The sequence below is a fragment of the Salvelinus alpinus genome, chromosome 9 (genome assembly GCF_045679555.1).
Source record: "Salvelinus alpinus chromosome 9, SLU_Salpinus.1, whole genome shotgun sequence".
Classification (NCBI taxonomy): Eukaryota; Metazoa; Chordata; class Actinopteri; order Salmoniformes; family Salmonidae; genus Salvelinus; species Salvelinus alpinus.
In genome coordinates, this window is record NC_092094.1 from 67,608,326 (window position 1) to 67,623,766 (window position 15,441).

The following is a 15,441-nucleotide window of genomic DNA, read 5'->3' on the forward strand; positions in this document are numbered from 1 at the left end:
TCCAGTGGGTCAGAAGTTTACATACACTAATTTGACTGTGCCTTTAAACAGCTTGGAAAATCCCAGAAAATTATGTAATGGCTTTAGAAGCTTCTGATAGGCAAATTCACATCATTTGAGTCAATTACAGGTGTACCTGTGAATGTATTTCAAGGCCTACCTTCAAACTCAGTGCCTCTTTGCTTGACATCATGGGAAAATCAAAAGAAATCAGCCAAGACATCAGAAAAACTAGACCTCCACAAGCACCTGAAGGTACCACTTTTATCTGTACAAACAATAGTACGCACGTATAGACACCATGGGACCACGCAGCCGTCATACCACTCAGGAAGGAGACACATTCTGTCTCCTAGAGATGAACGTACTTTGGTGTGAAAAGTGCAAATCAATCCCAGAACAACAGCAAAATACCTTGTGAAGATGCTGGAAGAAACAGGTACCTATATCCACAGCAAAACAAGTCCTATATCGACATAACCTGAAAGGCCGCTCAGCAAGGAAGAAGCCACTGCTCCAAAACCGCCATAACAAAAGCCAGACTACGGTTTGCAACTGCACATGGGGACAAAGATCGGACTTTTTGGTCCGATGAAACAAACTGCTTGGCCATAATGACCATCATTATGTTTGGAGGAAAAAGGGAGAGGCTTGCAAGCGAAAGAACACCATCCCAACCGTGAGGCACGGGGATGGTAGCAACATGTTGTGGGGGTCCTTTGCTGCAGGAGGGACTGGTGCACTTCACAAAATAGATGGCCTCATGAGGAAGTAAAATTATGTGGATATATTGAAGCAACATCTCAAGACATCCTTCAGGAAGTTAAAGCTTGGTTGCAAATGGGTCTTCTAAATGGACAATGACCCCAAGCATACTTTCAAAGTATTGGAGTGGCCATCACAAAGCCCTGACCTCAATCCTACAGAGTTTGTGGGCAGAACTGGAAAAAGTGTGTGCGAGCAAGGAGGCCTACAAACCTGACTCAGTTACACCATTACTATGCCGTTCTGTACCATCACACATTCATATATCTTTATGTACATATTCTTTATCCCTTTACACTTGTGTGTATAAGGTAGTAGTTGTGGAATTGTTAGATTACTCGTTGGTTATTACTGCATTGTCGGAACTAGAAGCACAAGCATTTCGCTACACTTGCATTAACATCTGCTAACCATGTGTATGTGACAAATAAAATTTGACAAATACACCATCTCTGTCAGGAGGAATGGGACAGAATTCACCCACCGTTTTGTGGGAGGCTTGTGGAAGGCTACCCGACACGTTAGACCCAAGTTAAACAATTTAAAGGCAATGCTACCAATTACTAATTGAGTGTATGTAAACTTCTGACCCACTGGGAATGTGATGAATGAAATAAAGGCTGAAATAAATCATTCTCTCTACTATTATTCTGACATTTCACATTCTTAAAATAAAGTGGTGATCCTAACTGACCTAACACAGGGAATTTTTACTAGGATTAAATGTCACGAATTGTGAAAACTGTGTTTACTTACACCTTATCCAAATACATTTAAACGTCTGACTTCAAATGTCAGTCTGTTACCCACAATAAATTCAATTCAATTAAAGCAATAATATATATATATTTTTAGGTGATTTACAATTGAAGTGTCCTGGCTGCATATCAGTTCAAAATAGAGATGAATCCAGGGGGTACTGTATTGTAATGACCTCTGCGCAGCTGGAGGGGGCTTCAAGGTCTGCCGATTTTTAAGTACCACTACATGGTCGACTCCGACAAAGTTCTGGCAGTGTCAGAATTGTTTTGCCTTTTTATTGTGTAGTGTGGCTGGTGTTACGAGCCGATCCCAGTGACTGACCGATAGGAACACTGGCGGCACTGATTATGCACAGTCAGATTAATATAATAGTTTGATTCTGAGTTCGGACATATAACGTCGGTATGTGAAAACAATTTCTTCGATGCATAGGCCTACTTTTAGTTTTTCCCGAACTCACTTCACTTGTATATAAGCATAGAGAGAAAGGCTTGCACTTCTGGCACAAGCGCAGATCAAATACATTGCTGCAGTTGACGTAGCCTATGCTGGCTGATGTAGCCTCGCAATCCAATCGCAGAATGTGACGACAGAACTAAACAAAATCATACATCGCGCAGTGTGACGTGATAATTGTAGAAGTCTGAATCCGATATACAGTCCGCAAAGGCCTTTAGCATCACGGAGATAGTTTTACTGTAGCGTGAGGTAATAAAGATAGATGGAGACATGCTTACCTCTATTGTGCCTTGCTGTACACCTCGTTCTTCCATGTTTTGCTTTTCTTTTCTGATACCAATTCCTGAGGTTTCATTCGACTGCATTGAACAAGAAGGCAGACCGGTCCAGTATATTACCCTCCAGCAGTCTCTAATAATGGTCACATTGTTGGACCATACACTACTGTTATACAGTCTGATACATTAGCTTGTAACACTGTTCACTACATTAGACTAATTCTGACAATAATAAAGGGGCGGAAGTCTCTATCATCACATATTACAGTACACTCCATTAGGCCCCATTAACTTCCATTAGCCTGTGTGTGTGTTGCAGCTGTAAATGAGGCTAGTCAGTGGGCATGCCCGGTCTGGGTGTTCTACCACCAGCGCAGTTTGTCCTGATCATTGATAGCCATGAGAGGGTTGTCGGGCTCATTATACACAGCCTTCACACTGGGGGAGAGGAGACAGGGAGGAAAGGAGGAGAGATGGGGGGGATCAGGACATAACAGAAATGATCAGTGAGAGATCAGATAAAGAATGTGTACATCCACATACACCCTCATAGTAACAGTCTGACTGCAGGTGTAGCCTACCTCGTACCTGGGAGTGTCGCATTGGCGGGAGATGTACACATTATTACACACACCCACCTACATACAGTGCATTCGGAAAGTGTTCAGACCCCTGGACTTTTTCCAGATTTTGTTATGTTACAGCCTTATTCTAAACTTTTATTATTTTTTATTTTTTTTCAATTTGCACACAATACCCCATAATGACAAAGAAAATTTTTTTTTTGAAATATTTGCAAATGTATAAAAAAAATATGGAACTATCACATTTACATAAGTATTCAGACCCTTTACTCAGTACTTTGTTGAAGCACCTTTGGCAGCGATTACAGCCTTGAGTCTTTTTGGGTAGGACACGACAAGCATGGCACACCTGTATTTGGGGAGTTTCTCCCATTTTTCTCTGCAGATCCTCTCAAGCTCTGTTAGGTTGGATGGGGAGTGTCGCTGCAAGGCTATTTTCACATCTCTCCAGAGATGTTCGATTGGGTTCGGGCTCTGGCTGGGCCACTGAAGGACATTCAGAGACTTGTCCCGAAGCCACTCCTACATTGGCTTGGCTGTGTGCTTAGGGTCATTGTCCTGTTGGAAGGTGAACCTTCGCTCCAGTCTGAGGTCCCGAATACCCTGGAGCAGGTTTTCTTCAAGGATCTCTGTACTTTGTTTCATTCATCTTTCCCTCGATCCTGACTAATTTCCCAGTCCCTGCCACTGAAAAACATCCCCACAGCATGACGCTGCCACCACCATGCTTCACATTAGGGATGGTTCCAGGTTTCCTCCAGACGTGACACTTGGCATTCAGCTCAAAGAGTTCAATCTTGGTTTCATCAGACCAGATAATCTTGTTTCTCATGGTCTGGGGGTCTTTAGGTGCCCAAGTAAATGCCAATAGAAAAAAAGATAAAACAAACAAAAATGCTAGTATTCTTTCATTCCAGTTTCAATGTTTAACCTGACCTAGTTAGCTGAAGTTGGCTATCTAGCTAGCAAGTGACAAGAACGTTATCCAGCCTGCTTAGCAACCATTTTGTTTAGAATGGGTTGGCTGAAAATGTCCCAAAGATTATGCGCGCACATCGATGTGGCCGGAAGGTGTGCGTTATGGTTCTGAACGATCATATACACTACGTGACCAAACGTATGTGAACATCTGCTCGTCGAACATCTAATTCCAAAATGATGGGCATTAATATGGAGTTGGTATCCCTTTTGCTGCTTACAGCCTCCACTCTTCTCGGAAGGCTTTGCACTAGATGTTGGAACATTGCTGCGGGGACTTGCTTCCATTCAGCCACAAGACCATTAGTGAGGTCAGACACTGATTTTGGGCGATCAGGCCTGGTTCACAGTCGGAGTTCCAATTCATCCCAAATGTGTTTGATGGGGTTGAGGTCCGGGCTGTGTGCAGGCCTGTTCAGTCCTTCCACAAACCATTTCTGTATGGACCTCGCTTTGTGCACGGGGACATTGTCATGCTGATATAGGAAAGGTCCTACCCCAAACTGTTGCCACAAAGTTGGAAGCACAGATCATCTAGAATGTCATTGTTTGCTATAGCGCTAAGATTTCCCTTCACTGGAACTAAGGGGCCTAGCCCGAACCATGAAAAACAGCCCTAGATCATTATTCCTCCTCCACCAAAGTTTACAGTTGGCACTATGCATTGGGGCAGGTAGTGTTCTCCTTGCATCTGTCAAACCCAGATTTGTCCGTTGCACTGCCTGATGGTGAAGCGTGATTCATCACTCCAGAGAACGCATTTCCACTGCTTCAGAGTCCAACGGCGACGTGCTTTACACCACTCCGGCCGACGCTTGGCATTGCGCATGGTGATCTTAGGCTTGTGTGCTCATTGTGCAAATGTATTTGTTTTCAATATTTTGAGACAAACTGTTGACAACATGTAAACTATATTTAAAGGCAACCCGGTCTGTTTTGCCACATAGTTGCACACATGTCAGTTTTGTTGCTAAACAACCAACTTGTTTATAGCAACTATGCAAAAAGAATTAACGACTGAGTCGAGTCTGTAGCAACATGACCAAAAGAACTAACAACCAGAATTTTCGCCGGATTATATATTTTGGTGGAATAATTAAGTTGTATGAATTTATTTATCAAAATAAAGTTTTGAATTTAATTTATAGTTATTTTAATCTGTTGGTAACCGTTTTATAAAAGCAAAGTACGCGAGGCATTCACATTTACCTTGACTATATTCTGAAAAAAATTCATGGGGGAAGTTAGGTACTGTGGTAAATGTATTCATGTTATGCAAATGTGTGCTAATTTAAATCATTATGTAATTGTAAGATCTTTTAACAGTGGTCTAGTGTATGTAGCATAAACTGTTAAAGAGCTGTACCATTTTGAAAACTAACCATTGACAGTCATGTTTTATGCAATTTCAACTAGTTATAATGCATAGTAATAATGTTTGGTGGCAAGACTTGTGCTATTAATACAAAACACGGTTTAATTTCAATATCTTTTGTCTGAAGTAAAAGAATCCAGGAAATTCTAAAGCTAATTTGAGCTATATACTAACAAGGCTTTTCAGCATAAGCAGCTTGACTACTACTAGAATACTGTAGTTTATTGATCTACTGTGCTTCAACAACAGATGTACTCACATTGGATGGGTTGATTAGGATTCAAACCTTCTCTCAATCAGCCTAATACATACTCTTAGAGTAGGTTTACCCCATTAATGTACTTGGTAATGTAAACATGTTTTTTCATGCAAGACATCATCCCATTCCACTCATTTAAACATTATGTGGAGGTTTTCCTGGACACAGAGTCAAGGAAGTTGATTTCATTTGATTGAAGTTTATTTTAAAGGTAGACGGCACTATACATACGTATTTACTAGCAAACCAATCAAGGAATAGGAGTCAAGAAAAGGGGAAAGTAAGTCTTATTTGTTGTAGATGTTGAGATGGAATTAATGAGTTTCTTTTTTTTTAAGTTGATCCATTTGGTTACTTTAAAAAAAAATCTTGTTCCTTCTCTCCATCTACCCCCTTCAATTTTTTTCCTCTCCTAGCTCCACACCTGCAATCATCTTTCTCTTTTTTCTTACCCTACTTTTACTGTGTGATGAGGGGAGTGTTTTCTGAAAGGACTGGACTCCTTTTCTCATTCTTCCCCTCTTTTTTTCTAATTAACCTGCGGGGCAAGCGGGACGCTCTGCTAAGTCGAGGTTTGGGCTAATAGAGATCTTCCTCTCGCATTCTCTCCATCACCGAGAGCCAGAACAGCCACTCTTTCGCTCTCTCTTTTTGTCTTTCTCTTCCTGTCAGCAGCTTTCAGGACCCATTAGATAACAAACAGTGAGGTGTTACTTTTTTCTTCACATTTTTTCTGCTATCTGTCACCCCCCCTCTCCTTTTCTGCTTTCCTTACAAGATAAGGCTGTTTTTTGCTGAATTCTCCACTTCGCCTGCCTATGTGGTAATGGTTTTCAAAGCTCCAGCTATTATCACTGACATACAGCGGCAAACACATCCACCAAGTTGGACAGGCACCTTGTGCTGGGATACCACAATTTTTATTTGATTTTGTGTCTATTCGAGAGTTGATGGATGGCGGGTGAGCGGTTCAGGGTCAATTCCATCTCGACTCATTCCATTCCGGAAATGAATGGATAAGGAATGGTTTAATTGGAGAAATAGCCCATTATTTGAAATTACGACTTTTTTCCTGCCCTATTCTTTTAGTGAATTTCAATTCATTCCCTGTGTAGTGAATATGCTGGAGTTGAAATGGAATTGACCCCAACCTTGTACTGTAAGAGAAAGAGCTGCCGATTTTGTAGGGTGTTATTGAAGAAGGCTGCTGTTTCCGGAACTCAGTAAGGGCTTCAACGATTGTGTGTCTTAGACTTAGGCTTTAGTGTAAATGTTTTAAAATTTTATTTAACATTTTTCCACAGGATCCATGGCTCTATGGATTGTCTTTCAGAGCTGTCCTCCTCACGTCTCAACCGTCCTTTTGCCAGTGAGTTTTTGGCCTTGGTTTTTCCTTATTTATTCTTGCAAACGCTGAATAAACTTAAATAACGATGATAACATTTCAATGATGGAAAATGCAGTTGTCTTCATGTCACAATTATTTCGGTACCCTTCACTGTGTGCGTGTGTGTGTCCTTCTTTGTATTTGTTTATGTTAGTGTGTGTATGTGTACTACATATTTGTGAATCTGTCTATGTGTATTCACACACGTGTCTGTCATTCATTCAGGAATCAGACGCAGCTTCAGCACGTCGACGGCCATCGCTGCCCAGAAGGAGCAGAGCCAGAAGAGTCCCGTCAACAGGTGGCCATTAAGCACTCTCCTCCACATTCCACTTGTCTGCATTCCTCCTCCCTGACCGTTTTCAGCTTTCTCCCTAATCCCCCCCACCACCGGAGGTAAAATGGTCAGCAAAAATTATAGTTTTGGGGAAATGCCAATGCTCGATAGCAGGGTTATAATGAGTATGAAAGCTATCTAAGATCAATCCCTCTCCTTCACGTTCCTCTCCCTCTCTCGTTTTACATCTTTCTCTCACCCCTCCCATTCCTTTACTTCCATTCCTCCCTTTGCCACTCTCTACATTCTTCCCCGTCCATTGTCTCACTTTCTCATTACGCCCTCCTTTCACTATTTTTACTCTCCTTTCTCCATCCCCTGATTTCTACTCCTATCTTTCTCACGCTGCACTATTTCACCCTCTTTCTCTACCCTTTTACTCCTTGCTTGCTGCCTTACTCTATCCCTCTCTGCTACCTTACTCTGCCTCTCTCCCTCCACACTCACCCTTCTGTCCCTCTCTCTCTCTCTCTCCACCTCTAACCCCATTCAGCCATCTCACTCTTAATTCAATTTCAATTTAAGGGGCTTTATTGGCATGGGAAACATGTTTACATTGCCAAAGCAAGTGAAATAGATAAAATAAATGAAATAAAAAATCAACAGTGAACATTACACTCACAAAAGAATAAAGACATTTCAAATGTCATATTATGTCTATATACAGTGTTGTAATGATGTGGAAATGTGACTGACCGGCTGAAATCGGTCTTATGTAGCAAAATCAGATGTTTTTATTTTATTTTTTACGTTGGATAAAAGTAGAGACTCACAGCTACAAAATTGTGTATCATACACTGCATTTTTGAGGAACAATGGGAATGTAATTCTGCTTTTGAAAGTTGATCAACTTGTAAACTGACTTTTGAGAAAAGAGCCTTTGAATGTTTTGGTACTTATTGGAGAGCTCTCCTTTGTCTACACCCATTCCAGGTAAAACAGAAAGTGTCCAGATAAAAAAATATTTGACGCTTACCCAGAGACACTTTAAATTGATGCATCATGTGAAAGAACTGCTATAACCCCCAGCCACATCCAGTGGTGGAATTCCTTATATTAAACCATACGGCACAAGTTTTTTTTCCCTTTTTATTCTCGGATAGCCAGGGGCACACTCCAACACAATTTACAAACAAAGCGTTTGTGTTTAGTGAGTCTGCCAGATCAGATGCAGTAGGGATGACCAGGAATTTTCTCTTGATAAGTGTGTGAATTGGACAATTTTCCTGTCAAAATGTAAGGAACATGTATGGAGTAAAAAGTACATTTTCTTTCTTAATGTAGTGAAGTAAAAGTACCCAAAAAATATAAATGTATAGATACCCCCCAAAAATACTGAAGTAAAAATACTTAAAATACTACTTAAGTACTTTACGCCCAAATGCCTTCACACCAGTATTTTATATACTGTTACACACACACTTAGTAGTATATACAACCCAGTACTATAACATAGTATTCCATACATAAGTTAAGGCCATGCAACCTGAGTGATGCGCCATATATTTATGGGGTGGACACTTGATACGGTCACATGATATTGTTGTGGTATGTTACAACCACACATAGCAAAATATTGCTAAGTGGATGGGTCTCTACAGAAGGTGTAAACGGTACAGCCAAATGGTTACTGGCAAAGTAACAATATCAGAAATAGATGGTGTCAATAAAATAATATACAGTATGTACAAGAACAATATCAAGAACGATATCAGTGATAGATGAGGTAGTTGTATGCATACAATCAGGGGTAAAGTGGCTGAGCAGTAGGATAAAATAGTAGCAGGAGAGAGTCATTTTAATAGAGGCACTGCAGATAGTGCTGATGACTGGTCTGTCCGAACCACGCATGAACAATATATTCGGAGAGCCTGTTTCTGTCCTGCCCTTGACTTTGGTGCAGGGCATGTGATGTCCATAGCCTCCTCGTTGCAAAACTCCCTGATCTTCTAAAAAAATATAAGTTTGTCTAGCTGTGTCCAGTCCAGGTGGTGCTTGTACAGGCAGACCATCTATGGGAGGAAGGATGTCAGCGTTGCGCAGCAGCTGAAACCTGGTCCCGACAGTCTGAACGCTCCTTGGCTACAAAAACACACGGCTCCAGAGCATCGAAGCTGTAAAACAGGGAATAACAAAAAAAAATCTGATTACAACCTTGACCAGCATCAATTCACCTCCCAAGTTTAGATTCGATTAATATCCTCATGCAATGAAAATGATATTCACCTGAAGTGCTGGTACTGCTTGATCTGTGGTACAGAGTCAGGTGTTGTTGCCAGCCATAGCATTCCACCAGCACCATATCATTTTCCAGTCCAACCAGCTGTGGGATGTTGACCCCTGTCACGGTGCTGTCCTTCACAACACCAGCAATCTTAGACAAAGTGTTCACTCTGGTCTTTCTGAAGAGCTGCTTGATGAGGCCGAAGCACCAGTCGAGGGCAAACTTGGTGTGGCCTGTGATCAGGAAATGAAGGTCCAGACTGTTTGCTGGTTCAGTTAGGGGGCCCCCAGAGACAGAAATAATGTGATATCGATAAAAGTACAGCCAATCATGTTGCAGGTTAATTAAATAATCAAAACGTAAGTCTTGTCATCGATTCCTTGTAGACGCCACACTGCTGCTTTTGTCACATGGGATGGCAGCAGCTTTCCACCAAAGTGTTTGTGTCCTGAGTGGCGTCCAGGTAATACTATTGCATTATCCTCTGCATAGTCACCACTCGCTGCAAGTCCTCATGCTTCAGGTGTAACCTGTGCTTGCTTGGGCCAGCTCTCTTTTTGATGGGAGGGAGTATAACATTCTCCTTGTATGACTGGTAGAGGAGAGTCAGGCATGTTCTCCTGATGCTGAAAGACAAATTCCAGATTTTATTTTAGCATTATTATACAATAGATGCGAAATGGCATTCTGAGATCACTACACACAGTTCATACACGTAATGTTAGCTAGCTAGCCAGCCATCTAGCATCAGCTAATGTTATCTAGCTAACAGCAAGCTTTAACTTGGGGTATTTTGTTTAGACGTGTAGCTAGCTAAATAATGAACCATATAAACCCAATCCATAGAGTACTGCAAATACCAACCGATTGTCATAGCTAGCTAAAGTTAACCAAATAGATTAAATGTTAGCTAGTTAACATTAGGCTATAACTAGCAATGCGAAATGGCATTAACTATAATCCCAAGCCATAGAGTACTAGCAATAGAAACCGATTGTCATAGTGTGAACGCTGCGTGTAACACATCCGGTATCAGGATAAATAAAAAGCAAGGTCTGCTAACTTTCTTTAATTATGTTTAATTACCGCAAACAATGAATGGCAAATGCAATTTTCGTATATACGGGTTCGCTATATCACCACGCAGGGTGATACAGGGAACTGGCAGGAAGTACGTAAACAGCTGTTCTTATACCATGATGACGTAGTTCCAACGCGTCTGTTGGCCTATCACAGTAGAGGCTGGGCGCGGTTTAGACTTTGCCCCGCCTTTGCTGGCCCTCGGACTTGTCCAAGCCCCTTGGCGCGTTCCTTTGTCCACATCTGGTTGCTGGGTAGATTAGCTCCGTCTTGTGTCTCCCCTTAATTCTTCACTCACACAATTCCTAATATGGTACTGAACAGTCTCCCAACCACCCTGGTTGGCCTAGAGTGATGCACCCCTCCCCTCTCCAGACTGACTACAGCTTTTATGGCCTGTGTTGGTCAGTCCTTACACACCTACCCATCTGTGTTGTTTGTGTGTGTGTAACAAAACAATATTCATCTTCAAACAATATGCTAACAGGCTATAGTGCATAAACATAAATCCTAACAATAGCTAGCTAAAGTTAACCAAATAGGTTCAATGTTAGCTGCTGTAGTTAGCTAGCTAACATTAGGCTATAATAGGCAATGCGAAATGGCATTCTGAGAAAATGGGTCATAAACGTTGATCGCCGTTTCTTCCCCATCCATCACTGTCATCAGAAGACTAAATTAATAAACATAAATATAGGTATAAATACAAGTATAAACACCATGGGACCACGCAGCCGTCATACCGCTCAGGAGGGAGACGCATTCTGTCTCCTTGAAATGAATGTACTTTGGTGTGAAAAGTGCAAATCAATCCCAGAACAACAGCAAAGGACCTTGTGAAGATGCTGGAGGAAACAGGTACAAAAGTATCTATGTCCACAGCAAAACGAGTCCTATATCGACATAACCTGAAGGCCGCTCAGCAAGAAAGAAGCCACTGCTCCAAAACCGCCATAAAAAAAGCCAGACTACGGTTTGCAACTGCACATGGGGACAAAGATCGTACTTTTTGGAGAAATGTCCACTGGTCTGATGAAACAGAATTAGAACTGTTTGGCCATAATGACCATTGTTATGTTTGGAGGATAAACGGGGATGCTTGCAAGCCGAAGAACACCATCCCAACCGCAAAGCACGGGGGTGGCAGCATCATGTTGTGGGGGTCCTTTGCGGCATGAGGGACTTGTGCACTTCACAAAACAGATGGCATCATGAGGATGGCAATTCTGTGGATATATTGAAGCAAGACATCAGTCAGGAAGTTAAAGCTTGGTCGCAAATGGGTCTTACAAATGGACAATGACCCCAAGCATACTTCCAATGTTGTGGCAAAGAGACTTAAGGAAAACAAAGTCAAGGTATTGGAGTGGCTATCACAAAGCCCTGACCTCAATCCTATAGAAAATGTGTGGGCAGAACTGAAAAAGCGTGTTCGAGAAAGGAGGCCTAAAAACCTGACTCAATTACACAAGTTCTGTCAGGAGGTATGGGCCAAAATTCACCCAACTTATTGTGGGATGCTTGTGGAAGGCTACCCGAAACATTTGACCCAAGTTAAACAATTTAAAGGCAATGCTACCAAATACTAATTGATTGTATGTAAACTTCTGACCCACTGGGAATGTGATGAAAGCAATAAAAGCTGAAATAAATCATTCTCTCTACTATTATTCTGACATTTAACATCCTTAAAATAAAGTGGTGATCCTACCTGACCTAAGACATGGAATTTTTACTTGGATTAAATGTCAGGAATTGTGAAAAACTGAGTTTAAATGTATTTGGCTCAGGTGTATGTAAACTTCTGACTTCAACTGTATAACAAAAACACCTAGAGATTGTCTTTTTGGCTTCAGAAGTAGCTTCAGACTGAATATTACTCACTCTGTTTTGTGTTGGATGGTGTTTCCAGGTTCCGCTGTGTTTCTTCTGCAGGTTTTGGTTTGTTAGAAGTTTTTCATGATTGCCCTTGGTAGTAATAGTCCATTCAGGTATTTTTGTCCAAAATCAAGGTTTTAATGTTGAGGTTAGTATGCTCTAGAAGTCCTTGCAATTTTTTTAAATATTTTATCTACATTTATTCAACTCTAATTCCATCTTTTTTTTTGCAGAAGAACTCAGGAGCCCATGAGCTCACTCTTTTTCTCTCCCTCTCCCCTCAGGTCACGTTCCAACTCCCACCGTCGGCGCTGGAGCACCCTGAGTGGTGGCTGTGGTCCGGAAACAGGCGGCACAGGGAGCTCCGGAGGAACCACTGCCACCACCTCCTCTGGCTCGGACGCCTCAGTGCGCCTCCACCTGGGCATGCAAGTGCTGCTGAGCAGCGCGAACGAGATGGCTCTGATCCGCTACGTGGGCCAGGCTGACTTCGCCCCAGGCCTGTGGCTAGGCCTGGAGCTGCGCACCGCCAAGGGCAAGAATGATGGCCAGGTGGGCGGCCGCCGCTACTTCACGTGCCGCCCGGACTACGGCGTGCTGGTGAGGCCCAGCCGTGTCACCTACCGTGGCATTAATGGTGCCCGGCTCGTGGACGAGAACAGCTGAGGACACTAGGACCCAGGGGGTTGGGTTAGGTGGGAAAGCAGTAGAGCGAGCATATCAGAGAAAAGTTTCTGTATGTTGTTTTTAATTTTGGGGGGGGGAGGGTTTAGCGATTTTGCTTTGTTCGTTTTTTCTTGGGTTTTGTGTTTGTTTCATTTGCTCCTTGAAATGTCCCCCAAAAACAACACTACCTAATTAGTTATTATTATATACATTTAAGTAATGTTTTATTTTAAGATGTGTGTTAAGGTGGTGTGGTCAGCCTACATTTTAACTACACATCAGCTAGTTTGTCCTATTTACTTGCTGATTTACCTGTTTTGTTTTACCTGTTTACTTTTTGTTTTACCTGTCTACTCTACCCGTTGACCATTAATGGACACTAGAAAACCAGATATTACATTTCAAATTGAGACTACTAGAGTTGTCATGCTATTGAACATACTGTAGGTATGAGGCAACATAAGCTTTGATTGTCAGATTGGTTTGGTAGGGTGAAAGAAAATAATTTTCAGAAATATTTATACTTAAAATTATACTGTGTGATATGATTGAATTGATGGCAATGCACTTGATTGATGGAAGATATGTACAAATCAGATACAGTAAATTAATACTTCCATTCTTCCCTAAGCTCCCTCACTGTATGTAGAGATTTTTAACTGATATCAAAGGTAACCTGGTCAGCAACGCAGCTAAGCACCTTAATGCAAGACAATGTCCTGGTACAGAGGTACTAAAATATCCCCGGATTTGAGCACTTTGTAGTAAATGGATAAGGCTGTTTGTAATGATAATGCAGTGTTATCTGGGTTCACTGCTGACTGTCCTAAATGAGCGAGAATGTGCACTGTGTTTGGCCAACACTGAATTTGCAGTCACTGCCAACTTATGCTGAATTGCTAATTGACCATCAGCTCCTACACCCTAGGCACTGCTGTGGATCTGAGCGGATTGGATGGGTGGAAGCAATATGGTAATAGCTTCACCTTGCCTTCTGATTGGCTGGGTAGAAATATTGCATATACCTATCAATCTGTTTCAGATCTACAGGAGTGCATAAAGGATATGGGCTAGGGGTTGATTTGGAATTCAGCCATTAATGCTATGGCACCACTTGAGTACTGGTATAGTGCCGTCAAGTGATGCCAATTTATACAAATATGGTCCTACACTGACGTGACACTCATAGGCCTATTGATGTATGCTACCTACTTTTGGTCAGATTGGACACCCCACTGGCTGTGTGACATAAGATTTGTCTAAAGATAATTTCCATCGGCACGACTGCTAATGACGTCTATTATGTCGTCCTTATGACAAAATACAAAATGCTTTGTGAAAGCTGGTTTACGTGAAGCGCATTCCAAAGTGATATACCGATAAAGATTACAGTCTTGACAAGTCAGCAGGCAACAAGCTATTGATTTTAACTGTGGAGAAAAAACGAGACCTTATTTAACAAAAGCTCCATGCGCCACCCAATTAAAAAGGTAGAACGCAACAGTAGCCCAGATGCTGAATGCGATGTACCATTGATCGGTCTGGTTGGGCCCTATGCAATTGAAATGTGTTGGCAGGACGAATCATGGTTGCCTGAGGTTTGGAGATGAAAGAAGCTAGGTGGTATGAATGCTAATTCAACTGCTCTCATCTTTTAACTGCAGTCAGTTCTGTTATTTCTGTAACAGTCAGGTCTGTTACGGTCATTGCTGTGGCATTTCTGAAAACAGTCTTTGCCATAAGAGCCAGTTGTGTAACAGTCATCGCCTTCACAGTCAATTCTGTAACACTGTTACTTAGTACGGTTGGGTTCTATAATGTCTTCTTAGACGATACATTATCGGAAAGCCCGAGTTAAAATGCACTTAAGTCATTGGTTGCATTGTGTGTGTGCGCAGCAGACGGTTCTGTTTTTATTTCTGCTCATGTCCCTTGTGTACATTTGGAATAATTTGTGTGTGTAGTGAAAGGGTTTCAGCGTGGAATAGTGGCACGTAGTGTAAAAATGAATAAAGATTCTATTCTAATTTCACCATTAGTTTCTCTCTGTCTTTTGGATGCCTGTGTTCCAAACCTCCCATGTGGGCGGACTGTCTATTAGCAAACGCCTGAATGACTTAGCAAACGTTCCTACCCTGTTTGCAGTGCATTCGGAAAGTATTCAGACCCCTTGACTTTTTCCACATTTTGTTACATTACAGCCTTGTTCTATTTTTGCAACTGTATAAAAAATGTAAAATTGTAATATCACATCTACATAAGTATTCAGACCCTTCACTCAGTACTTTGTTGAAGCACCTTTGGCAGCGATTACGGCCTCGAGTCTACTTGGGTATGATGCTACAAGCTTAGCACACCTGTATTTGGAGAGTTTCTCCCATTCTTCTCTGCAGATCCTCTCAAGCTCTG

At 41.8% G+C, this 15,441-nt stretch overlaps 1 protein-coding gene across 3 annotated transcripts in view; it reads left to right on the forward strand.

Moving 5' to 3' along the window:
• The window catches only part of LOC139530509 (CAP-Gly domain-containing linker protein 4), an 88,662-nt gene extending 73,598 nt beyond the window's left edge, over positions 1-15,064 (forward strand). For 2 of the 3 annotated variants that reach the window (XM_071326999.1, XM_071326998.1), the window contains exons 13-15: positions 6,765-6,829; positions 7,073-7,148; positions 12,651-15,064. In XM_071326999.1, coding sequence (XP_071183100.1) covers positions 6,765-6,829; positions 7,073-7,148; positions 12,651-13,032 — 523 coding nt within the window. In that variant the 3' untranslated portion in view covers positions 13,033-15,064. Of the gene's footprint in view, positions 1-6,764; positions 6,830-7,072; positions 7,244-12,650 lie in introns of all 3 variants that reach the window. The other variant, XM_071327000.1, reaches the window with a different exon arrangement.
• Positions 15,065-15,441: the final 377 nt, after the last annotated feature.